Source organism: Haliotis rufescens, unplaced genomic scaffold (assembly GCF_023055435.1).
Source record: "Haliotis rufescens isolate VD_foot unplaced genomic scaffold, xgHalRufe1.0.p SCAF_15, whole genome shotgun sequence".
Taxonomy (NCBI): domain Eukaryota; kingdom Metazoa; phylum Mollusca; class Gastropoda; order Lepetellida; family Haliotidae; genus Haliotis; species Haliotis rufescens.
In genome coordinates this window covers 28,522,580-28,550,513 of record NW_025963835.1, presented here as the reverse complement: position 1 = coordinate 28,550,513, position 27,934 = coordinate 28,522,580, and the positions used below count along the sequence as shown (strand labels likewise).

Genomic DNA, 27,934 nt, shown 5'->3' with positions numbered 1-27,934 from the left:
TTTTCTCGCACGTCATACACGGGCGGTGGGGTAGCCTTGAGGTTACGCCGAAGACCCCGGTTCGATTCCCCACATGGGTACAATGTGCGAAACCCAATTTTGGTGTCCCACGCCGTCATATTACGTGAATATTGCAAAAAGCGGCGTAAAACAGTACTCACTCACTCAGTCACTCATGCTGACACACGATGATATGACTGAAAACTGTTCACCATAAAAATTGTACGATGCAACAGAATAATAGTCCCGTTAAGTGACTTTCTCCATTACTGTCTTTATTGCACAAGAAGATTTTAACATATCAGGTGACCTTTCTCCTTTTCGGTGGATAAAATATGTAGGTATACGGAATAGAACGCGACAAAAAACATTTCCATGATCATTAGGATTCGTCATTAAAAGCATTTTATGAAAAGCATGTTTTTTAATCATTGTCAAATAGTGCTGTCACAAGATGTTCGCGAAAACATGAACGAATGCTGCCTACTGGTGGCACAAACACATGCAAAGGCAAGTCACTTGTACACAGGAAGAATCACGGGGACGCATGGTACAAGTGAAAATAGGGAAATAATTTCTGTCACTGATGAGTCAAATTTGGAAATGTCCTACACATGTCTACTTTTTGAAAAAGCTTTGCTGAGGTAGTGAATGTTTGAATCCAAGTCATCGGATCCAGTTCCGTTTTTGTAGTTTCATTGAAGTCCTACTTCGAGATATCCTTCGGTTCAAAGCAAATTCCCTCAGTCCACCATCGGTAAATGTTTGTATATCGTTTTCTTACCAAGGGCTTGTTAATCTTAGCACACATTTCACATATGTACGGGATACCCTTCAAGAAGTTCCCACCTTGGTCGTACTTAGCCATGTTCCTGAGGATCTTAGTATACCCAGGTAGGTCTTGCTTCAGAGCCTTGAGATGTTCTGCCAGAGCTCTTGGACTGGGGAAATCTGCTGTGTTGATGTTTAAGTCTGGGGGGAACAGGGTACGGTAGTCTGCACCCCCTCGAACCACTGGGACTATTTGTTTATTAAATGTGTTGAAAAACTTTTCGGTTACGTAATCCTTGCACAATGAGTTTTCGAACGATAAATAGAAAAAATATTTACCCCACAAATCCTTACACTGCGGTTCCTCACACGTCAGATTACCACATTGACCGTATATATCCACATCTATGTACTTTCTCAGTTCCTCAACATATTCCTTCCGTTTACTCTGAGTGTCACAGTGACTGACGAACCACAGCACAGACCTGGTCTTCCTGAGGACGATGTCGGTGTAGTTAGCGGTGTCGACAAAGCCGTCCTTCAGAATGAGTCTAGAGTACGTTGAAATAGCATCGGAGTCGAGTCGGAAGGATACAGTCCAGTTGAATCTACCTATCCAGTCAGCCCGTTGGATGGGTCTTGGATTCACGAACTGATACATTATCTCGGCTGTGTAGAAAGCCCAGATCTGGTCTGGGTTGTTATTTGGAACGTCAGTGTCCTTCAGTAAGTCGATATGAACCAAGACAACGTCGGCCGTGGGTACATCGCTTCTGTTGAGGGACATAACACAGTCGCTGACTGCACACTGAGAGAAGTCGGTGTACGCCTCCCCAACCATCCACGTGGGAGTATTCAGCCAGGCAAATCTCTTCAAGGGCCGCTTTTTAACAGATTCTACCTTTGTGGGGGCCTTGATCGGTTTGTAGACTACTTTCTTGACCTTCTCAACGACCAGTGCATAATTCGGTATCCCCCATTCAGATTCATGATGCACTTTGAATAACTCTGATTCATCCTTCACACCTCCTGGTAACACCACCCTTGGCTTTAAAGTCGTAGCAGCTTTAGTTTTAGGGAGGGGTATTTCCGTTTTGTTGACGAGGGTGACATGGTTTGATTGATTCAACAGTCGCACAACCACCAATCCGACACAGACAAGCAGGACAAAGCGTACCGCCGCCCCACGTCTCACAAGAGGGTGTACAAGCAGTGTCTGAAATGTAGAACATATTAATTTATTCACTCAATGGACAGTGAGTGAGCAGGATTTATATTGCGTGAAAATGATATCAGAACAATATTACATCAATAGCAAAGCAGTGAACGACATTACAGAGAAAGTCCAAAATCTCACGATTAGTTTCGTTTATAAGTTTTGTTCGAGGCAGTTAACATTCACGGATGAAAGGCTTTTGCAGATTACTCACATAATTGTGGCATTCACCAACTATTTGATAGTTTTACAGAACTTTGTTTTATTACAGTAAGGTCATTTGTACAGTACCAGAGGCAACACGCATAGTTTTATACATACACCTGGAAACAAAATAAGCACCACTTCCTTCTCAAAAAGAGTTAAAGAACACAGGATTCTGTCATATTAGTATAGTTAAACTGGCATGGCATGACATATCTACAGTAGTAATATGAAGGAATCGGGTTGTCGGGCGTTACAGAATAACTGCAGTAATATGAAAGAATCCGGTGTTCTTATCAGTAACATTTTTCTCTATAAAATCTTTATTTTAAAAAATCGTGTTCTGTATTAAGTTTCTGACGAAAATACTTTAGATTATTTTTCACAAAGTAAAATGCACATTTTAAAATACAGAACCCAATATCGACTATCCATTGACACGTTTTGTAACTGTTCCATAGCCGTAGTTGTTTGAGTAACTTTCGGTTGCTTCCCCTGGTTGTAAAGCAGTCCTTGGTTCCATACGTGCTGCTTTACCAATTACTTCTCAGGTACTGTGATCTCTTAGACATTGAGAAACCTGTGATCAATGGCATATGTAAATGTTTCCAAAACTTCAGGAAATATAACACGGGTGGTGCTGGGTATTTTCCATGTGCATGCATAGAGAGTAGAATACCAAGGATTGCTTAATCATATACCATTACCTTATGCAGATCAGAATAATGTGCATGGCTTAATCTATACTAATACCTTATGCAGATCAGAATAACAAGCATGGCTTAATCGTATACCAATACCTTATGCAGATCAGAAAAACAAGCATTGCTTAATCATTTACAAACCCAAATGCGGATCAGAATAACAAGCATGGCTTAATCGTATACCAATGTTCTATTCCATAGCCGTAGTTGTTTGAGTAACATTCAGTTGCATCCCCTGGTTGTAAAGCAGTCCTTGGTTCCATACGTGCTGCTTCACCAATTACTTCTCAGGTACTGTGATCTCTTAGACATTGAGAAACCTGTGATCAATGGCATATGTAAATGCTTCCAAAACTTCAGGAAATATAACACGGGGGGTGCTGGGTATTTTCCATGTGCATGCATAGAGAGTAGAATACCAAGCATTGCTTAATCATATACCATTACCTTGTGCAGATCAGAATAATGTGCATGGCTTAATCTATACTAATACCTTATGCAGATCAGAATAACAAGCATAGCTTAATCGTATACCAATACCTTATGCAGATCAGAATAACAAGCATGGCTTAATCGTATACCATTACCTTATGCAGATCAGAATAATGTGCATGGCTTAATCTATACTAATACCTTATGCAGATCAAAATAATGTGCATTGCTTAATCGTATACCATTACCTTATGCAGATCAGAATAAGAAGCATGACCTATCGCATACTATTACCTTACCCATTACCTTGTATTTCACCGACTTAAGTGCATTGCAGACAAACAGCTTTGATATTGCTTTGAACCGTTTCAAAACCAGGAATCACTAAATCAGAAACTTTCCTAAATTTGAAATTTGCAAACAAGGCAATCAATGCTTTAAAATTGAGTATCATCAGAGACAAAAATCAGTTTCCCTAAATGTCCTACAATTATTCAAATTTCAGGAACCACCACCAAATAACATAGCGGCATGAATGACGTCATTAATACATGGGTCAAGTGTCTCAGTAAAGCGCAGAGTAACGTGCATGGTGCCATGTGTACGTAATGTCTGTTCTCGTGCAATGTGCGTTGTTGTAGCCAACAAGATTGTGAGGTGAGGTGACATGGGGTTTAATGTCGCGCTCAAAGTTATTGCACTTATTGCCGACGTGCATGCACATGTGCGTGCGTGCGTGCGTGCCTGGCTGCTTGTACTGGTCTGGACCAATGCCGAGTTTATAGTGCTAGCCCACTGAGATACCATGCCGCAGTTGAACACGAATACACCAGTCAGACACAGTATACTGACCAGTCCTAGTTTTAAGCCCCTTGATGCCGACCGCCAGGCAGGATAAAAACAAGTACCTCCGTTTTACATCTTTTGATATGACGCTGCCGGGGATCGAATCCACGACCTTCCGCTCTCCAGGCAGACGCTCTGTCCACCAGACAACGGAGGCGGTCGATTTACGTGCAAACCATTACGTCTGTATAATACAAAATTCAATGTTGGGAAGACCATCTTGCAAGACATTAAGGCTATACTAAAATAGATTACGTGTTTGAAGGAGACTACCATGCAAGACATTCTGACTATAAAATACTAGATTTCGCGTTGGAGCAGAGAAACGTGCAAGCCATTACGTCTATATAATACCAGATTCAATGTTGGAGCTGAATATCATGCAAGACATTAAGGCTATACTATAATAGATTCCGTGTTTGAAGGAGACTACCATGCAAGACATTCCGACTATAGAATACTAGATTCCGCGTTGGAGCAGAGAAACGTGCAAGCCATTACGAATATTTATCAAAGATTCAATGTTGGATCAGACTATCTTGCAAGGCATTATGGCTATACTATAATAGATTCCGTGTTTGAAGGAGGCTAACATGCAAGACATTTTGACTAAGGAATACTAGATTCCGTGTTGGAGCAGAGAAACATACAAGCCATTACGTCTATATAATACAAGATTCAATGTTGGAGCTGAATATCATGCAAGGCATTAAGTCCATACAATGCTAGATTCCGCCGTGTTGAAGGAGACTAACATGCAATGCATTATGTTTATGTAATAGTAGATTCCGTGTTGGAGCAGACTTACGTGCAAGACATTTGTCTAAAACTACAGGATTCCTTGTTTGCCGAAGACTTACCTGCAACGCATTATGTCTATATAGTACTAGATACTGTGGGCAGCAGACAAGCATGTAAGATTTCATGTCTTCATAATGGTAGATTCTGTGTTGGAGCAGAGGAACATGCAAAGCATGTGCATGATGCCAATGTACTGCTAGATTATGTTATTGAGCAGAGTAACATGCAAGCCAGATACATTATTGCTGTATAATACTAGATTCCGTGTTAGAGCAGAAGAACATGCAAGGAACTACGTCTATAGAAAACAAGATTCCGTGTTGTGGCAAAGAGGTGAAATGGGGTTTTACGTCGTGTCCAAGATTATTGCACTTATAAAGCGATGGGCATGCACGTGTGTGTGTGGCTGCTTGTACTAGTCCGGACTGATGCCGATTGATAGTGCTAGCCCATTGAGATACCATGCCGCAGTTTAACATGAATACTCAGACACAGTATACTGACTCCGAGCCGACCAGTCCTTGTTTTAGCCCCTTATTGCCGAGCGTCAGACAGGGTAACAACAAGTACCGTTTTAAACGTCTTTTGGTATGACGCGGTCGGGGATCGAACCCCGGACCTTCCGCTCTCTGGGCGGACGCTCTACCTCTAGACCACGGAGGCGTCCTTGTAGCAAAGAAACATGCGCGGCATATACACCATGTCTACACAATACTAGTTTCCATGTTAGAGCCGAGGACCATACAAGGCATAAGCTGTAGGTCTAAATAATGCTAGATTTTGTGTTGGAGCTGAAGACGATGCAAGCCATTATGTCTATATGACACTAGATTCCGTGTTAGAGCCGAGGACCATACAAGGCATAAACTGTAGGTCTAAATAATGCAAGATTTTGTGGTCGCAGCGGAGGAACATGCAAATCATTATGTCTATATAATACTAGATTCTGTGTTGGATGAGAGGTACATGCAAGGTATTATGTCTATAACATACTAGATTCTGTGTTGGATGAGAGGTACATGCAAGGTATTATGTCTATAACATACTAGATTCCGTGTTGGATGAGAGGTACATGCAAGGTATTATGTCTATAACATACTAGATTCTGTGTTGGATGAGAGGTACATGCAAGGTATTATGTCTATAACATACTAGATTCTGTGTTGGATGAGAGGTACATGCAAGGTATTATGTCTATAACATACTAGATTCCGTGTTGGATGAGAGGTACATGCAAGGTATTATGTCTATAACATACTAGATTCCGTGTTGGATGAGAGGTACATGCAAGGTATTATGTCTATAACATACTAGATTCTGTGTTGGATGAGAGGTACATGCAAGGTATTATGTCTATAACATACTAGATTCTGTGTTGGATGAGAGGTACATGCAAGGTATTATGTCTATAACATACTAGATTCCGTGTTGGATGAGAGGTACATGCAAGGTATTATGTCTATAACATACTAGATTCTGTGTTGGATGAGAGGTACATGCAAGGTTTTATGTCTATAACATACTAGATTCTGTGTTGGATGAGAGGTACATGCAAGGTATTATGTCTATAACATACTAGATTCTGTGTTGGATGAGAGGTACATGCAAGGTATTATGTCTATAACATACTAGATTCTGTGTTGGATGAGAGGTACATGCAAGGTATTATGTCTATAACATACTAGATTCCGTGTTGGATGAGAGGTACATGCAAGGTATTATGTCTATAACATACTAGATTCCGTGTTGGATGAGAGGTACATGCAAGGTATTATGTCTATAACATACTAGATTCTGTGTTGGATGAGAGGTACATGCAAGGTTTTATGTTTATAACATACTAGATTCCGTGTTGGATGAGAGGTACATGCAAGGTATTATGTCTATATAATGCTAGAATCCGCGTTGCAGCAGAGGAACATGCAAGGCATAATGGCATTAAAACCAAAACATGTGTGTTGAGTAGGACAGGATATTCATGCGAATGAGAGTAATCAGGATAATCTGAAAAATTAGTATAAGATTAACACGAATAATCTCAGTAATCAAAGCAATCAGAACAATCACAGTAATCTGACATATACTTTGTTTGTTTGTTTGTTGTTTAACGCCACACTCAGCAATATTCCAGCCGTACGACGACGGTCTCTAAATAATCGAATCATGAGCATTGATCTACGCAGTTGGGATACGATGACATGCATCAACCAAATCACCGAGCCTGACAACCCGATCCCGTTAGTCGCCTCTTCGGCCAAACGTAGTTGCCTCTAACATATACTCTTCATATCGTGCTATTTTAAAGTACATTTAAATAGGACTTCTGTTTATAATGATCAAAATATATTAGTTACGGACTATGAATACTTTTGTGGATATTTCGTTGTAGCAAAGACTTAAATGTGTATGGCATATCAAAGTTATTCACGATCCCTCACCTTTTTTGGAAATCCTTTGAAAGTAAAATATAAACTTTATTAATGGTGATATGATTTATGATGACACGTGACACCTCAAAGCAGTTAATGGCTTAAACATTCCTATTGTTTATACAATAAACGGCTGGCAATCTAAAATGAAATGAAGACGCCAGTTTTCCCAATAATTATAAATTTTACGTGACAAAACTGCCACTGGTTGTACAATAAAGCCCTCAATCGTGACCAAGCAGAATGCGGAGAGACGAATCTGAAGCAAGCCAATGGGCTGCGCGCAGGACTGAAACTCGGACATCTGAAATTGAAAACAAATCTGGCAGATTATTGAGGGATGGTAGGTTCGCCTGAAAAAAAATCAAAACGCTGAGAACTGAATACCAAACTGCTGAAGTGATAAGGAAGTTATAATCTGGTTCAAAGCATTACATTTATACATTCAAATTTCAACACACGTTGACAACCACCAACATCGGTCAAATAGAACCCTGCAAGGATAATGTGTTAAATTATTCTCATATCAGAAATAAGCTTTTCAGTTCGATGATCACTGAAGATCCTCCGTTTAAAACTAAAGCTCCAGGTACATGTATATCGAAGACCTTATATTGTTCAATAGTTTTCAAATAGCCAATTCCCTTCCCCTGATTTATTCACCTGAACTACAAATAAGGGAGACCAGCGAGGCCGCTTCATCTGTTTCATATTTAGATCTATGCATAAAGATTCAGAATGACAAAACACTCTCCACACGACAATATGACAAGAGGGATGGCTTCAACTTTCCAATAGTCAACTTTCCCTTATGTCAAGCAATATTCCAGCAGCTTCAGCCTGTGGTGTCTACATTTCACAACTATTGAGGCACAATCGAGCATGCTCTTTCAACGAATATATACGAGCTTTATACAACCCTTGAACATTCAAGGCCTCAAAAGGTTTTATGATAGACATGTGGAGGACAACGACGTTAATGATATCCGATGCAATTCCCTAGCATAATTTGGACCATATGTTCCCGTGCTTGGTCAGGTGAACATTTTTCTCAGGTGAACATACTTTGTCAATTATCACGTTTGGATGATTGGAAGTTTTGAGTGTTTGTGGACAATTTGAGGGTGTCAGCAACATAGCAAACACATCACAGTACATGACAGCCATGTATTGATTGTACACAACAAAATCGTTGTTTTATATAGAGCTTTAAAGTAACTTATGTTCTTTAACTTTGACGCATCGGTGACAAAAATGATGTCAATTGGAATTCCCTTTTTTGACTTGTACCATATGTTCTCGTGTTTAACAAGTTAACAAACGACTTGACTTTGTGACGGGCAAAACGTCGGGGCGAGGACAGCCCACCTTTCGTGAACACCTGGTATAATTACTATGTGATAGTGATTCATTAACACATGCTCATGGTGTAGGCCTAGAATGGACTCTGCTTTATGGAGAGATATCTTATGATCAGGAAAATGTTTTTGGTCGCTTTTTATGCAGTATCAGTTTATTAGTGTAGATTTGTTGACACTGCTGTTGTGCACTGATGTACTACAATATATTTGTTTAGGTATTTAAAGATCAGTTCAAGAGGTTAGATAGCTGAATGGTCAAAGGCTCTGTTCCCCACATGGCAACAATGTGTGAAGCAGTTTGGCAGATATGAAAGCTATACTGAGAATCATTATGGTGTTTTACTGTGTTTCAGAGAACAGTCTGACTATCAATAGAAACAGATACAGTTGTCATGTCTAAATAATATACTCCATAGCAGTAAGTTTTTTTTGTATGAATGCAAATATTATTGGTGTAGTATAACTGCGCATATTGTTACCTTGGTATATTTGCACATACAGTCGGTGTGGTATAACTGCACATATTGTCACCTTGGTATATTTGCACATACAGTCGGTGCGGTATAACTGCACATATTGTCAGCTTGGTATATTTGCACATACAGTCGTTGTGGTATGACTGCACATATTGTCAGCGTGGTATAACTGATAATATTTTCAGTCAAGTATGACCACTTGTATATCCTTATACACATAATACTGTGCGTACAGTCGGTTGATGTAGATTGGTTGATACTGCTGTTCTGCAAAGATGTACTGCATTATACTGTTCTGTTATTAAGAGATCAGTTTAAGAGACTTGGCTGAGTGGCAAAAGACTCAGTTCCAAACATGACAACAATGTGTGAAGTCAAAGTTCGGCCGGATATGACAGCTATACTGAGAATCATAATGGTGTTACTCGCCCGTGAAGAGATCACCCGTTTAATAAACATACAGCTGTATTACACATTGTGTTATACCAAATCGCGTGCTTATGTACTCTCGACACACGTTTTACGAACAAATATTGAAAGCACTCCACATCCCTGGGCTTATTCAACGACATTGCGGGTGGAGATGATAGATCACTGAGAGGAGCTTATGCACACTCGAAGCCCCCAGCAACCTTGTTGCTATGCTGACGTCACATGGCATTGTTTCCCCTATGGATCTTGCAACAAAATTCCACAAATTACGTCATCGGGTACCGTGACGTGATTGTAAACTTTGAGGTGCAAGGCTCCGTTCCACAAGGCGATGGTACTGTAGCGCAACGACAGTCGTTGGTCTTAGTTAAAGTATGTGAGTTGCGATAACCTTAGCGCTACGATAGTTTTGTGGAACGGACGCCTGAATTCTGAAGGTAGACCGTTGTATGGTATTAAATTCATACGTTTCAACTTTTGACGTGTTTGAAGTATTATTATGTTGAACTCAACTGGATAATGCCGTGGGTCGTGTAGGTGTCAGCCTATTCACACTCAACAGCATAATTCTAATAAAACGTTATAAAATACAAGTAATAAATAAAATACTAAACTCGCTCCCGTGTAAAACAAATTTTATGAAACTCGTGAATAGTTGTGGTATCTGACTCGCTTTCGCTCGTCAGATACCACAACTATTCACGAGTTTCATAAAACTGGTATTACACAGGAGCTCGTTTAGTATTCTATATTTACTATATGTCAGAGATCAGCATGACCATCAATAGAAAGAGATACAATTATCACATGTCTCAATAACATTCTCACTTAAACATAACATAAAATAAATAGTAAAGTCGATTGAATTGTTCTCCATTGTCTTTATTACCCAACATAATAACAAACTGCTATCACCGTAACTTCACTAATCTATCAATGACCACGACTGATACAAATCTGTTTGATACCATACATTTACTTCCAACTGTTAACTCCGTTCAGCTCGCCTATACCAATGGCATACTTTACATGCTTGATAATGTGTAGAAGAGACATGTCCTATATTTAAATGAACAGAAAGATCCAGATTGACATATATGCTCATATTGTCGATATGGTATAATTACATAATTTGTCGGTATGTAATAACTACACATGTTGTCAGAGTGGTGCGTGGTATATCTACACATATTGTCAGCATGGTGCTGTGTGGTATATCTACACATATTGTCAGCATAGTGTCGTGTGGTATATCTGCACATATTGTCAGCATGGTGGTGCTTGGTATATCTACACATATTGTCAGCATGGTGTCGTGTGGTATATCTACACATATTGTTAGAGTGGTATAGCTACACATATTGTCAGCATGGTGTCGTGTGGTATATCTGCACATATTGTCAGCATGGTGGTGCTTGGTATATCTACACATATTGTCAGCATGGTGTCGTGTGGTATATCTACACATATTGTTAGAGTGGTATATCTACACATATTGTCAGCATGGTGTCGTGTGGTATATCTACACATATTGTTAGAGTGGTATATCTACACATATTGTCAGCATGGTGTCGTGTGGTATATCTACACATATTGTTAGAGTGGTATATCTACACATATTGTCAGCATGGTGTCGTGTGGTATATCTACACATATTGTTAGAATGGTATAGCTACACATATTGTCAGCATGGTGTCGTGTGGTATATCTGCACATATTGTCAGCATGGTGGTGCTTGGTATATCTACACATATTGTCAGCATGGTGTCGTGTGGTATATCTACACATATTGTTAGAGTGGTATATCTACACATATTGTCAGCATGGTGTCGTGTGGTATATCTACACATATTGTTAGAGTGGTATAGCTACACATATTGTCAGCATGATGTCGTGTGGTAGATCTACACATATTGTTAGAGTGGTATAGCTACACATATTGTCAGCATGGTGTCGTGTGGTATATCTCCACATATTGACAGCATGGTTTTGTGTGGTATATGTACACATATTGTCAGCATGGTGGTGCGTGGTATATCTACACATATTGTCAGCATGGTGTTGTGTGGTATATCTACACATATTGTCAGCATGGTGGTGCTTGGTATATCTACACATATTGTCAGCATGGTGTTGTGTGTTATATCTACACATATTGTCAGCATGGTGGTGCTTGGTATATCTATTCATATTGTCAGCATGGTGCTGTGTGGTACATCTGCACATATATCCAGCATGGTGTCGTGTGGTATATCTGCACATGTTGTTAGAGTGGTATAGCTATACATATTGTCAGCATGGTGTCCTGTGGTATATCTGCACATATTGTTAGAGTAGTATAGCTATTCATATTGTCAGCATGGTGCTGTGTGGTATATCTGCACATATATCCAGCATGATGTTGTGTGGTATATCTGCACATGTTGTTAGAGTAGTATAGCTATACATATTGTCAGCATGGTGTCCTGTGGTATATCTGCACATATTGTCAGCATGGTGCTGTGTGGTACATCTGCACATGTTGTTAGAGTGGTATAGCTATACATATTGTCAGCATGGTGCTGTGTGGTACATCTGCAAATATATCCAGCATGGTGTCGTGTGGTATATCTGCACATGTTGTTAGAGTGGTAAAGCTATACATATTGTCAGCATGGTGCTGTGTGGTACATCTGCACATATATCCAGCATGGTGTCGTGTGGCATATCTGCACAAATTGTTAGAGTGGTATCGCTATACATATTGTCAGCATGGTGTCCTGTGGTATATCTGCAAATGTTGTTAGAGTGGTATAGCTATACATATTGTCAGCATGGTGCTGTGTGGTACATCTGCACATATATCCAGCATGGTGTCGTGTGGTATATCTGCACATATATCCAGCATGGTGTCGTGTGGTATATCTGCATATATATCCAGCAAGGTGTTGTGTGGTATATCTGCACATATATCCAGCAAGGTGTTGTGTGGTATATCTGCACATATATCCAGCAAGGTGTTGTGTGGTATATCTGCACATATGGTCAGCGCAGAGTCGTGAGGTATATAATGCCAGTTGTTTATAACTGCACATTTTACCTGTAGATATTGTCGGTGTGGTATAAGTGCACTAATTGTCGGTGTACACGTGATGTAGCTGCACATATTGTCGGTATGGTATAACTGCACATATTGTCGGTAGGTATAACTGCACATATACTCGGTATGATAATATCTGCACCAATTGTCGGTGTACGTTTGGTGTAGATACACATATTGTCACATACTGTAGGTAGGTATAACTGCCGACATAACTGTGTGGTACAACTGAACATATTTGCAGTAATATAGATTACTATATTGCATGTCAGTAAGGTGTTGAATGTCCTTATATACACAGTCTTATAACACTCAGCTGGTGTTATATCCACTTGTACAACTCAATGATCAAAACTCAACCAGATTGTTTTCGTCTCTCTTAAGCTAGACAGCCAGGCATTGCATTTCATCACACACACAGCACAATCCAAATACATGTATATCATAACATTCAGCTGGTGTTATATCCACATGTCGAGATCCAACAAGGGATGCTGCTCATCTGATAAGCTAGACAGCAAGGGTTCATCGTGAAACATCAACACATATTTATGTCATGATTACAGACAAGCAATTGGGGAAAGCATCATTCATCAGTTCATTTCCACTGTTACATGCATTGCCACAGCACACACTCTTAATATTGTGTAACTGTGTATCCATATATATCCATATATCTGGAACCCATACACATATTCTGAGACACACATCAGATCACAAATTTGTAGGTCCAAAGACAGATACTGGTTTAGATATCTGAATATTCATCTACGTTATTGACGTGACATACAACACTCCCCTCCAGGTTGTATAACTATCAATTCATGGTACTGTTGGTTCATGATAGACTAACGCTAAGTCAGCATTTCCTTACTGTAATAAATGCGAGAGTGCCAGGAAGTGGAAGACGAATTTCGACTCTAGTAGTCCTTGGGATCATAACAAATCCCCTCAGTCCACCATTTGTATATATTCTGGTACGTTTGTCTCACCAGAGGCTGATGTAACTTGGCACACATGTCACATATAAATGGGATACCTTTCAGAAAGTTCCCGCCAGGCTTGTACTTAGCCATGTTCCTGAGGATCTTAGTATAGCCAGGTAGGTCTTGCTGCAGAGCCTTGAGATGTTCTGCCAGAGCTCTGGGACTGGGGAAATCTGCTGTGTTGATGTACAAGTCTGGGGGGAACAGGGTACGGTAGTCTGCACCCCCTCGAACTACTGGAACGATTCTTTTGTTAAATGCGTTGTAAAACTTTTCGGTTACGTAATCCTTGCACATTGAGTTTTCAAAAGACAAATAGAACCAGTACTTATTCCACAAATCCTCACACTGTTGTCCTTTACATGTCAGATTGCCACAATGACCGTATATATCCACATCTATGTACTTTCTCAGTTCCTCAACGTATTCCTTCCGTTTACTCTGAGTGTCACAGTGACTGACGAACCACAGCACAGACCTGGTCTTCCTTAGGACGATGTCGGTGTAGTTAGCGGTGTCGACAAAGTCGTCTTTGAGGGTGAGTCTGGAGTACGTAGAGACGACGTCAGAATCCATCCGGAAGGATAATGTCCAGTTGAATCTTCCAATCCAGTCCGCCCGTTGAATGGCTCTAGGGTTATAAAACTGGTAAATTGTCTCGGCTGTGTAGAACACCCAGATCTGGTCTGGGTTATTATTTGGTACGGCATCGTCCTTCACTAAGTCGATATGAACCAAGACAACGTCGGCCGTGGGTACATCGCTTCTATTGAGGGACATAACACAGTCGCTGACTGCACACATCGAGAAATCATTGTACTCTTTCACTTTCATCCAGGTTGGATTATTTAACCATGCAAGTCTCTTCAAGGGTCGCTTTTTAAAAGATTTTAACTTTGTGGATACCTTGATTGGTTTGTATACTACTTTCTTGACCTTCTCAACGACCAGTGCATAATTCGGTATCCCATATTCATATTTATATTCCATTTTGAACAACTCTGATTCATCTTTCACGCCACCTGGTAACATCACCCGTGGCTTTAATGTCGTGGTGGTTATAGGTTTAGGAGTTGTTATTTCTAGTTTATCTGCAAAAGAATCATTTGTCTGATGGAAAAGTAGCAAAACCAGAACACCCACACCGACAAGAAGGGTCAAGCGTGCCACGGCGCCCCGTCCGAGTACACGACAGGGGTGTACAAGCTGTGTCTGAAATGTAAAGCAATCTCAGTCAATTCAGTGGACAGGACACTGTGTTAGTGAATGCGTCTTGGTATAGTGTGTGAACAAATCGAGTGGATGATTGAGTGAGTGATTGGATGATTAAGTGAGTGAGTAATCGAGTGGATGATTGAATGAGTAAGTAATCGAGTGGATGATTGAGTGAGTGAGTAATCGAGTGGATGATTGAATGAGTAAGTAATCGAGTGGATGATTGAGTGAGTGAGTAATCGAGTGGATGATTGAATGAGTAAGTAATCGAGTGGATGATTGAGTGAGTGAGTAATCGAGTGGATGATTGAATGAGTAAGTAATCGAGTGGATGATTGAGTGAGTGAGTAATCGAGTGGATGATTGAATGAGTAAGTAATCGAGTGGATGATTGAGTGAGTGAGTAATCGAGTGGATGATTGAGTGAGTGAGTAATCGAGTGGATGATTGAGTGAGTGAGTAATCGAGTGGATGATTAAGTGAGTGAGTAATCGAGTGGATGATTGAGTGAGTAAGTAATCGAGTGGATGATTAAGTGAGTAAGTAATCGAGTGGATGATTAAGTGAGTGAGTAATCGAGTGGATGATTGAGTGAGTAAGTAATCGAGTGGATGATTGAGTGAGTAAGTAATCGAGTGGATGATTGAGTGAGTAAGTAATCGAGTGGATGATTAAGTGAGTGAGTAATCGAGTGGACGATTGAGTGTGTGAGTGATCGAGTGGACGATTGAGTGAGTGAGTGATCGAGAGGATGCATGATTGAGTGAGTGAGTGATCGAGAGGATGCATGATTGAGTGAGTGAGTGATCGAGAGGATGCATGATTGAGTGAGTGAGTGATCGAGAGGATGCATGATTGAGTGAGTGAGTGATCGAGAGGATGCATGATTGAGTGAGTGAGTGATCGAGAGGATGCATGATTGAGTGAGTGAGTGATCGAGAGGATGCATGATTGAGTGAGTGAGTAATCGAGTGGATGATTGAGTAGGTGAGCGGATGGTTGTGATTTATGGAGTGGATGACAGAGTGAGTGAGTGATCGAGTGGATGAATGAATGATTGCTTAAATGGGTAATCGAGTGGATAATTGAGTGAGTGATTGGATGATTGAGTGAGTGAGTAATCGAGTGGATGATTGAGTGAGTGAGTAATCGAGAGAATGATTGATTGAGTGAGTAGATGAATGTTAGGGAAATAGGTGTGCGAGTGAGTGGATGAGAGATTGAGCGTGTGCGAAGAAGTATCGATTGCTTAACGTTATACGGTGATGAACAATAATTACTTTGTGAGTGTACAAAACCATTAACTCTGTGAGAGGAAATACGTCGAAATACGGCGACATGACACATGTATGGTTATTTGTTTATAGTTAAAAGTTTAATTTATATATAGTAAATTATACAGGTAAACAGCAGAAGTTACTTCAAACGATCACGATTTCGTTGAGCAGTTAAAACACCTGGCTATCATCTACACATTAAAATGTCAACTTATTTGATAAACTCTCAAAATACGTTGCTGTCAGCGTTGGTGTTTCCCTGTGATTTTCAGTGACCTCTTTCACAACAACTTTCAATCATGCCATAGTGGCAATTGACAAAGTATGATAAGGACCCTTGTTGACCATGGGGAATGCATAATTTAAACAATGAGAAAAACGTTTACAAATTATAAAAATATAAAACGTCAACCCAAGAGAAGGGCCAGTGTCGATTAACGGCCGAAACAGATTCCATTGGGCGTAAGAGACAAAATGGCGATGCTAATTATATGAATGGCTCATTGAAAATCAGTGACGACGCCAGGTGTCCACGAAAGGGGCATCCAGCATCAGAAACATGGACCAAGTCCAGCATCAGAAACATGGACCAAGTCCAGCATCAGAAACATCCACCCAGTCCAGCATCAGAAACATCCACCCAGTCCAGCATCAGAAACATGGACCCAGTCAGAAACATCAACCCAGTCCAGCATCAGAAACATCCACCCAGTCCAGCATCAGAAACATCCACCCAGTCCAGCATCAGAAACATCCACCCAGTCCAGCATCAGAAACATCCACCCAGTCCAGCATCAGAAACATCCACCCAGTCCACCAGCATCAGAAACATCCACCCAGTCCAGCATCAGAAACACCCACCCAGTCCACCAGCATCAGAAACATCCACCCAGTCCAGCATCAGAAACATCCACCCAGTCCAGCATCAGAAACATCCACCCAGTCCAGCATCAGAAACATCCACCCAGTTCAGCATCAGAAACATCCACCCAGTCCAGCATCAGAAACATCCACCCAGTCCACCAGCATCAGAAACATCCACCCAGTCCAGAATCAGAAACATCGACCCAGTCCAGCATCAGAAACATCCACCCAGTCCAGCATCAGAAACAGCCACCCAGTCCAGCATCAGAAACATCCACCCAGTCCAGCATCAGAAACATCCACCCAGTCCAGCATTAGAAACAGCCACCCAGTCCAGCATCAGAAACATCCACCCAGTCCAGCATCAGAAACATCCACCCAGTCCAGCATCAGAAACATCCACCCAGTCCAGCATCAGAAACATCCACCCAGTCCAGCATTAGAAACAGCCACCCAGTCCAGCATCAGAAACATCCACCCAGTCCAGCATCAGAAACATCCACCCAGTCCAGCATCAGAAACATCCACCCAGTCCAGCATCAGAAACATCCACCCAGTCCAGCATCAGAAACATCCACCAAGTCCAGCATCAGAAACATCCACCCAGTCCAGCATCAGAAACATCCACCCAGTCCAGCATCAGAACCATCCACCCAGTCAAGCATCAGAACCATCCACCCAGTCCAGCATCAGAAACATCCACCCAGTCCAGCATCAGAAACATCCACCCAGTCCAGCATCAGAAACATCCACCCAGTCCAGCATCAGAACCATCCACCCAGTCCACCAGCATCAGAAACATCCACCCAGTCCAGCATCAGAAACATCCACCCAGTTCACGTATGTATGAAGTAAGCCGCCTTGGGCGAGTCACGGACTTGCTCGTTGTTCGATTTTCACTTGAAGTTCGAAAAATCATACTACTACCATCCCTACCTACTACTACCACTACTCCCACTCCCACTACCACTATCACTACCACTATCACTACTACTACTGCCACTACTACCACTACTACTGCTGCTACTACTACTACCACTACTCCCACTCCCACTAACACTACCACTACTACAACTGCTACTATAGCTACCCACTACCACTACTACTACTACTACTACTACTACTACTACTACTACCACTACCACTACCACTACCACTACAACTTCCACTACAACTACCACTACTGCCACCACTACTACCACTACTACCACTACTACCACTACAACAACTACCACCACTACTACTACTACAACTACTTCTACTACTACTTCTAATGATAATAATGATAATGATAAATAAGACATATTTATAGCGCTCTTTCCAGACTTGATTTCAGACGGGATGTTACCATGCCATTGCCTGAGTTCTCAATGATCTGCCAGCCAACAGCAGATGGTAGTGACGCAAGCCCGAACAAACACCGTATGGAAACAAAAAACGACAACACCGGAGACTTCAACAGTGATCGACCTCTCTCGGGAAAGTGGATATCAGGAGATTTGCGGATTTCAAGAACTTCCGTTCTTCCTCCATGCCCATCCTCCCAAAAAGTGAGTGAGTGAGTATGGTTTTACGCCGCTTTTAGCAATATTCCAGCAATATCACGGCGGGGGAACACCAGATATGGGCTTCACACATTGCACCCATATCGGGATTCGAACCCGGGTCTTCGGCGTGACGAGCGAACGCTTTAACCACTAGGCTACCCGACCGCCCATGCGAGATAAGAACAATAACTCAACAACAATTTGATTGCCAACAAACATGTACTTTTATTAACACACGATGGTTGATGGTCATGGTATATGCATGCTGGTCAGTTTAACGAATAACATTATCTTGTACTGAACATATAAACGATGTGATATTACATACTGCCCAGATGGAGGGAATAGCGCCTCACATGCTGAATATCCCAACTTAAATAAACCACAGGAGGGACTCACACTTTCACTCACCATAACGTAGGGTTTTTGCCCAGTTAAAACAGTTAAAGGGGGTCTGGGCTCGGGAAAATAAGCAGTCCCAGCAAGTTTGATTTGAAACAAAATATACAACGTCAATGCCAGAGAATGCTCAGTCTCGATTGTCTGATAAAACAGATTCCACTTGGCGTAAATATACGTTCAAAATAGTGGTGAATATTATATAAATGGATCACTGAAAATGACACCAGGTGTTCGCAAAAGGGTTAGCGTGTGAACACACACTGTGAAGCATAAACCGCCTTCATATGGCAAAGTTGACACAATTTATGGATAACAACTTGTTTAATACTGTAATGTATTCACAGATAGCAACATTTTTGATACAGTACAGTATTAAAAAAGTTGTTATCCATAAATTGTGTCTACTTTGTCATCCGTCAACTTCTAAGTAATGCCTATCAAACAATTCGCCTCCATATGATCAAGAACATATACTAGTATACAATGTACAGAATCCTGACTTAAATTTGCAGTCTTAGCAATTTTGAAATAATTTGTTAAGGTACAGATTGTTCGTCTTCTAGCTCAAATTGCACGAGGGTTTCAGTTTCCAACAAGGTAACAATTACAACATCAAGATCTACAACAATGAATCATAAACACCATCAACGCTAATAGAACAAACAATCAAATCACCGAACTATGACCTAAACCTGACGCTTACACAGCTACCCTACCGCTCTTGCTACACCGATAGATTCACTTCCCTACACCAGAGGAGTCTGGGGGCACGGGTGGCCCAGTCGTCTAAGGCGCCGCGATTCTCTGTGCAGAGTTGCGTCCCTTGGGCACGCCGGAAACCTATGATTGTGGGTTCGAATCCCGGTTCGCCCTGATTATGTTTCTAGGTTTGTCAGCACCATACCCGTGCTCGTGGGTTTCACCGAAGTGGTAAACGTCTCAGACCTGCATCACATCGGGCTTTCCTCCCACATTAAGCTAAACCCAACTAACTCACCAGAGGAGTCAAGTGACACGTTGCATGACGCCCACTTGTGGCAGATCACAAGGGATTAATACACTTCAATATACAAATATACGACACTGTGCATGTATGACGATGACCCTACATTATTGATGCAGTGTACTTTGTTCACAATATGACATGTCTGTGTTTATTATTATTGAAGCTTTTTTCACGATAGTCTAACGATATCCTGTTCACTATACGAGAGGTTAACGATAATCTGTTCACGTTATGATTGTTTTACGAAATACCGATCATAATGTGATAGCTTAACAATATTGTTTTGAGATATGAGAGTAGAAAGATATCCTGTTCACGAAACAAGAGTCTAACGATATCCTGTTCACAATACGAGAGTATAACGATATCCTGTTCACAATAGGATAGTCTAACGATATCCTGTTCACAATAGGATAGTCTAACGATATCCTGTTCTCAAAACGACAGTCTAACGATATCCTGTTCACAATACGAAAGGATAACGGTAACCTGTTCACAATACGATAGTCTAACGATATTCTATTCATGATATGAGAGTTTAAAGATATCATGTTCACGATACGACATTATAACGGTATCCTGTTCACAATATGACAGTCTAACGATATCTTGTTCACAATACGAGAGGATAACGGTAACCTGTTCACAATACGATAGTCTAACGATATCTTGCTCACAATGTGACAGTCTAACGATATCCTGTTCACAATACGATAGTCTAACGATATCCTGTTCGCGATACTACAGTAAAACGATATACTGTTCACAATACGACCGCATAACGATATCCTTTTCACGATACGATAGTATAACGATATACTGTTCACAATACGATTATATAACAAAATTATATTGAGATATGACAGTGGAAAGATATTCTGTTTACGAAACAATAGTCTAACGATATCCAGTTCACGAAACACTATAAGCTAACGATATTCTTTTCACGAACATTCATAGAATGATACTGACAAATGTTTCTTTGTTTATATACAATATTTACCAGGATGCACTTTTCCCAGAAAAAAACTTGATTATGAATTCAGAAACAAAAGAAAACAGAAACAGAATTTCCCAGATAAACGCTTTCGTAAAGTTGATAATTTGATTTTCGCCTGAAAGTGCGTTCAATATTTTGATAATGTGGTATAGTTTTAAAAACAAGACATAGTTTGATATTCGTATTTGTAAATGATAGAAAGGTTGATGATAATACTATTGCTGTATTGACTTTTCATGATTCAGTTGTTTCGTTTTAATGATCCCACACACTTTTTGTAAGTTAATTTTAGACAAGATAGATATTTTTGTTGAAACAACATAAGAATATGATCATAATAAGTATATCACTATTAACTCATGCATACTCCAAGCAAAATGCCAAATTAACAATAAATAATTATCTGTGGCCCGGGTGTTATCACAGACATCTGTTTTCCAAATTCTTGGTTCCAATTCCGTTTTAGTATTTTCATTACAGGTTGTTTTCGAGCGCTCATTCAAAGGTTGCTCTCATCCCCAAACCAGGCTTACGTTATCGTGTAAAGATTGGCGCACGTGTTTTTGGTCCGAACTGGTAGGTAAACTCTATGCAGAAACGGAATTCATGTGTTAGTCTTCAGGTCTCCATAGTTTTTCTTTTTTGCTTTTTGACAGACAATCCGTTTTCTAAATGTCCTTTGGTTCATAACAAATGCCTTCGGTCAACCATCTGTGCATATCAAAGTAGTTCTTCCTCACCAAAGGCTGGTGCAACTTGGCACAAATGTCACATATACACGGAACACCCTTCAAGAAGTTCCCACCTTGTTCGTACTTAGCCATGTTCCTGAGGATCTTAGTATAGCCAGGTAGGTCTTGCTGCAGAGCCTTGAGATGTTCTGCCAGAGCTCTGGGACTGGGGAAATCTGCTGTGTTGATGTACAAGTCTGGGGGGAACAGAGTTCGGTAGTCTGCACCCCCTCGAACTACTGGAACGATTCTTTTGTTAAATGCGTTGAAAAACTTTTCGGTGACGTAATCCTTGCACATTGAGTTTTCAAAAGACAAATAAAACCAGTATTTATTCCACAAATTATCACACTGTTGTCCTTCACACGTCAGATTGCCACATTTACCGTATATATCCACATCTATGTACTTTCTCAGTTCCTCAACGTATTCCTTCCGTTTACTCTGAGTGTCACAGTGACTGACGAACCACAGCACAGACCTGGTCTTCCTGAGGACGATGTCGGTGTAGTTAGCGGTGTCGACAAAGCCGTCCTTCAGAATGAGTCTGGAGTATGAAGAGACGATATCAGAGTCTAATCTGTAGGTCATTGTCCAGTTGAATCTTCCAATCCAGTCTTTCCGTCTGTAGCTTCTAGGGTTGTAGAACTGTTGAACCGTCTCGGCTGTGTAGAACACCCAGATTTGATCAGGGTTAGTTGTAGGTGTTTCAGCGTCAGGAATAGCATTACCTTCAACCAGAACCAAGTCAGCACCATCCACGTCGCTCCTGTTGAAGGAGATGACGCAGTCACTGACAGCGCACTGAGTAAAGTCTTTGTAGGGCTTGACCGTCATCCAACCGGGGGGATTTAGCCAGGCGAGTTTCTTCAACTGCACCTTCTGAGCAGACTTGATTTGCGAGGAAACGTTGACAGGTTTGTAGACAACATTTTGAGCCTTCTCAACAACCAGCGCATACTTCGGTATGACGTACGTGGGTTGGAACTCCACTCTGACCAACAGTGTGTCCGACTGTAATACATCCCTTTTGGGGACAACACGTGGACACTCGATGGCTTTATAATATTTGTCCACGACATAATTTATGTAAAATGTTCCAAATATATAACTCCCCAGTAAGCATATCATGATGACCAGGATAAGGCGGGTCATTGGTATTCGCCGTGGCTGTGGGGTTACGAGCGATGTCTGAAATACAGAAGTATTATTGTCGATAGTTTCCTTGCCTTGATTATCCAGTGCATATTAATCAATATTCGTCGTGTCTGTTTTGCAAGGGCCTAATCATCCTATAATTGCTTGAGAAGACAAAAGACTTTCTGTAGCATTTCCCGAACATATGTAACCGTCATTTTCACATAACACCCCAAGAGACTTGCCAGGTATTTTTGCACAGAATTATTCACAACTAACAAACCTAACTCATTACTCGCACACAACACACCTAACTCATTACTCGCAACTAACAAACCTAACTCATTACTCACAGCTAACAAACCAAACTCATTACTCGCAACTAACACACCTAACTCATTACTCACAACTAACAAACCTAACTCATTACTCGCAACTAACACACCTAACCCATTACTCGCACCTAACAAACCTAACTCATTACTCACAACTAAGAAACCTAACTCAGTACTCACAACTAACAAACCTAACTCATTACTCACAACTAACAAACCTAACTCATTACTCGCAACTAACAAACCTAACTCATTACTCGCAACTAACAAACCTAACTCATTACTCGCAACTAACAAACCTAACTCATTACTCGCAACTAACACACCTAACTCATTACTCACAACTAACAAACCTAACTCATTACTCGCAACTGACACACCTAACTCATTACTCACAACTAACAAACCTAACTCATTACTCGCAACTAACACACCTAACTCATTACTCACAACTAACAAACCTAACTCATTACTCACAACTAACAAACCTAACTCATTACTCACAACTAACAAACCTAACTCATTACTCGCAACTAACACACCTAACCCATTACTCACAACTAACAAACCTAACTCATTACTCGCAACTAACAAACCTAACTCATTACTCGCAACTAACACACCTAACTCATTACTCACAACTAACAAACTCAACTCATTACTCACAACTAACAAACCTAACTCATTACTCACATCTAACAAACCTAACTCATTACTCGCAACTAACACACCTAACTCATTACTCACAACTAACAAACCTAAGTCATTACTCACAACTAACAAACCTAACTCATTACTCGCAACTAACAAACCTAATGAATCCAGATGAAAACCAATTTGATATTTGTGTTAGAACTTTTCTTCTGTCTTCTGTCAGCACCTTACATTTTAAAGGTACCACGACGCCCTGCATCTCCCTGTTGTCGTCAGCTGACATGAGGTGATGTAAGTGAAATATTGTTCAAAGCTTCACTAAACTGAACTAAACAAATTTCCATGAATAAGGTGACACTCTTTCACTGTACGTCTGATATCAGTGTCTTACTCTAAACACGCTCACAAGCATGCAACAAGTTAGGTGTGCCTCTCCTACTGGCCAGCAACTGTCATAAATAGTCGTGTTCATTCTTTTCTTTTGTCCCAAAATAACACAACGTCCCAAAGAAGAGGTGAGGTGAGGTGAAATTGGGTTTAACGTCGCGTCCAAGATTATTGCACTTATATAGCGACGTGCATGCACGTGTATGTGTTTGTGTGGCTGCTTGTACTAGTCCGGACTGATGCCGATTTATAGTGCTAGCTCACTGAGATACCATGCCGCAGTTTAACATGAATACCCCACTCAGACACAGTATACTGACTCCGAGCCGACCAGTCCTTGTTTTAGCCCCTTAATGCCGAGCGCCAGACAGGGTAACAACAAGTACAATCTTTTAACGTCTTTTTGTATGACGCGGCCCGGGATCGAACCCTGGACCTTCCGCTCTCCGGGCGGACGCTCTACCACAAGACCACGGAGGCGGTCCCCCCAAAGAAGAAATTGTAGGGAATGGGCCAAGGAGTTTTAAAGCAAATTTATGGAGACACGACACACTTCATAATATTGGATCGATGATGACAAACACACAGGCACACGCACACGCGCGGACAGATGTAATAACAAATAATCAAATACATATAGATCATCTTAATAATATAATTTATTGCCACAGTTACATGCACATCAGCTTCAACACTTCTAAAGTTTCAAATGAAATATTCGTCCACTGTTCAAGTCAGGTAAACAACAATATTCGAGACTGTTTGATATATTAATTGTAATATATACCACATTAATTCATGAATTTCTGCGACCCGTGAAGATTACGGGGTATAATAGGTCTTCAGCAACCCATGCTTGTCGTAAAAGGCGACTAACGGGATCGGGTGGTCAGGCTCGCTGACTTGGTTGATGCATGTCATCGATCTCAGATGGGTGGATCGATGCTCATGATATCAATCACTGGATTGTCTGTTCCAGACTTGATTATTTACAGACCGCCGTCGTAATGCTGGAATTTTGCTGAGAGCGGCGTTAAACAACAACCAAACCAAACCAACCAATCATGAATTTCTCCAGCAAATACTACTAACAAGAGCTGTCGATGATCACTAATGCATTCACTGATTAGGATACGAAATATCAATGATATCAGTGTCTTATTGACTAGATGTTGGCCAGTTTTGACAACATAGCTCTCCACAGAACACAGTGCAACAGCTGCAAAGGTGACACGTGGAGCAGGGACTTTCTTGAACCTTTGTACCCATTGACAGACCATTTCACTGACCTCTACTTGACACAATCCCCACACATACGTATAGAACTGTGGTGGAGTCCGGACATACCCTATCGCCTTGGATGCCACTGAATCTACCTTTAACCTTTAACCATGGCTCCGTGCACCAACGTAATGAATTGTTTATGCCAGAAATTCCATTTCCCTCTATAATTTACCTTGACGAAGAAGAATATCGCGAAAAACGTGTGTCGCCAGCGGGTTTCGAACACACGAAAGCCGTACCGAAGGCTAAAGAATGTAGATGTTTTTTCACAGTACTAACCTCAAGACTAATAGTTACTAGTAATCCTTTTCATGAATGGGTAAATGTACGATTTATTCAGTCAGTTACTCTTTACCTGATCAGGGCTGTGTTTGCTCATATAGGCCCATCAACAAGGACCTATAAATTTTATGAGATTGATAAATGTGTTCGAGTTGGTCTAGTATGAATTGAGACATGCCCCGGGACGTGTATTTTATAACCCGAGTCGTTAAAGAGAAAGATGGACGTGTCAAAAGCACAGGGAACATATTTCACGTGTTTCACATAGGGCGACGCACACAATGTTCTCAAAGTCAAATATATAGCTCTTGAATATGTTTTAAATACGGTTGTCAATACCAGTATTGTTTAAACAGTTTAGGCGTGAAAGTTTCTTTCAATTTATTGCAGTGGAGACACTAAATCAATCCGACCATCGACTATGGCATCATGGGCTAGGACTTTATTAATTATGACTGACTGCTACGCAATAAATCGCAAAAAAATGAAAGACGAGACGTAATCAATTTCGCGATCAAATATTGTTCCATCATGACGTCATACGCTTGTAACCTGATGACGTCGTACATTGGACGATGCTATTTTTGAGGGCAATCGCCGACAAATGCAAGGCCCGAACAATCGCATCCAAGAGATATGAAGGGATAATGGCCGTCCTCACCTGGCACATTTACCGTCAATACTATTAATGTCATGTTCTGCTGTAGAAGATTACATGTCATGGACACAAGGTGAATGAGAAAATGAACGCTGTAGCTGAACGGAGGTTTACACTGTAACCTACTAGGTGTTTGTCAGGTGATGAGGACAATGATGAAATAGAGTGAGTGAGTGTGTTTGTTTTTACGCCGTTTGTAGCAATATTCCAGCAATATCACAGCGCGGGACACCAGAAATTGGAGAATCAAACAAGGGCCTTCAGCGGGACGAGCAAACGCTTTATCAACTAGGCTACCCCACCGACCCGGTGAAATAGATGAACTGTTAGAGGACATTGCATATCTATCATATTTAGAAAAGGAAGGAATGTTTGAAATGAAAACTGAGCATGATGTTGATTTTTTGTTTGTTTGTTTGTGTGGTTATTTGTTGTTTAACGCCACACTCAGCAATATTCCAGCTATATGAAAATGATCAGTAAAAAAACGAGTCTGGACCAGACAATGCAGTGATTGATATCATGAGCATCGATCTACGCAACTGGGATACGATGACATGCATCAACCAAGTCAGCGAGCCTGACCACCCGATCCCGTTAGTCGCCTTTTATGACAAGCATAGTCACCTTTTACGGCAAGCATGGGTTGCTGAAGACCTATTCTACCCCGGAATCTTCACGAGACCGTAGCAGAGAGGGTTTGAGGGGTATTCAATGCGATAACTTTGTCCTTCACACATGTTAAAACTGTTTGTGGATATGGAATATGATGAGAAAGGAAAAAAACACGCGCGAGACTGAACAGCAAGGAAAACCATACCCCGCGCATGTACGAGGCACCTGACGATGAAAGAGTTCTATTCTTATAATAAATCCAAATAAAAGCCAGAATGCTCAGCATTTTGCAGTATCCACGAAAAATGGTGCCAATCGAGGGTCCATGGTAAGAAAGGAAACGTGAGCGTGTCAAGTACAGGGGACGCGTGTTTTAAGCACATGAGACTTGTTTGTCTTAAGGACATGAGACATGCGTGTTTCAAGATCCACACATGTGTCCCAAGATCCGCCAAAGTCTTTCTTACTATGACAGTCTAATTATAATAATGATAAAATAATCACAATATTCCAACGTCGGTCCTCACACAGATGGTCACAGACAGTAATGTCATACAATGTTCTGAAACGTGCCGGTCAGTGTGGAGGACATTGACCGTGTCCGCAGAATCTACACAATCTGTCCTTCAGACATATATATATATATATATATGATATGTAACTTGAATTAATACCGACACCAGATCGTGAAATAAAGTACCAGTATTACCTTAAGTTGGCGTAGTCCGGTCATGGTGCTTGCTGCAGGCTACACTGAGGAAACATGACTGTACACAGGTGTCGACATTGTAACACACACGGTG

At 40.9% G+C, this 27,934-nt stretch overlaps 1 protein-coding gene across 3 annotated transcripts; it reads right to left on the bottom strand.

Annotated features, from left to right (window-relative positions):
* Positions 1-258: 258 nt before the first annotated feature.
* On the bottom strand, positions 259-27,934 carry LOC124140233 (glycoprotein 3-alpha-L-fucosyltransferase A-like). Of its 3 annotated transcripts, none has more exons than XM_046507680.2 (2): positions 27,841-27,883; positions 259-1,987 (listed from the first exon to the last, which is right to left on the bottom strand). In XM_046507680.2, the coding sequence occupies exons 1-2, from the start codon at positions 27,862-27,864 to the stop codon at positions 707-709; spliced, it is 1,305 nt and encodes a 434-aa protein (XP_046363636.2). In that variant the 5' UTR covers positions 27,865-27,883; the 3' UTR covers positions 259-706. The 3 variants fall into 3 exon arrangements, with proteins under 3 accessions (XP_046363636.2, XP_046363637.2, XP_046363638.1); XM_046507681.2 differs by lacking the exon at positions 259-1,987 and adding an exon at positions 10,539-14,949 and having other exon boundaries at positions 27,841-27,934; XM_046507682.1 differs by lacking the exon at positions 259-1,987 and adding an exon at positions 19,916-22,970.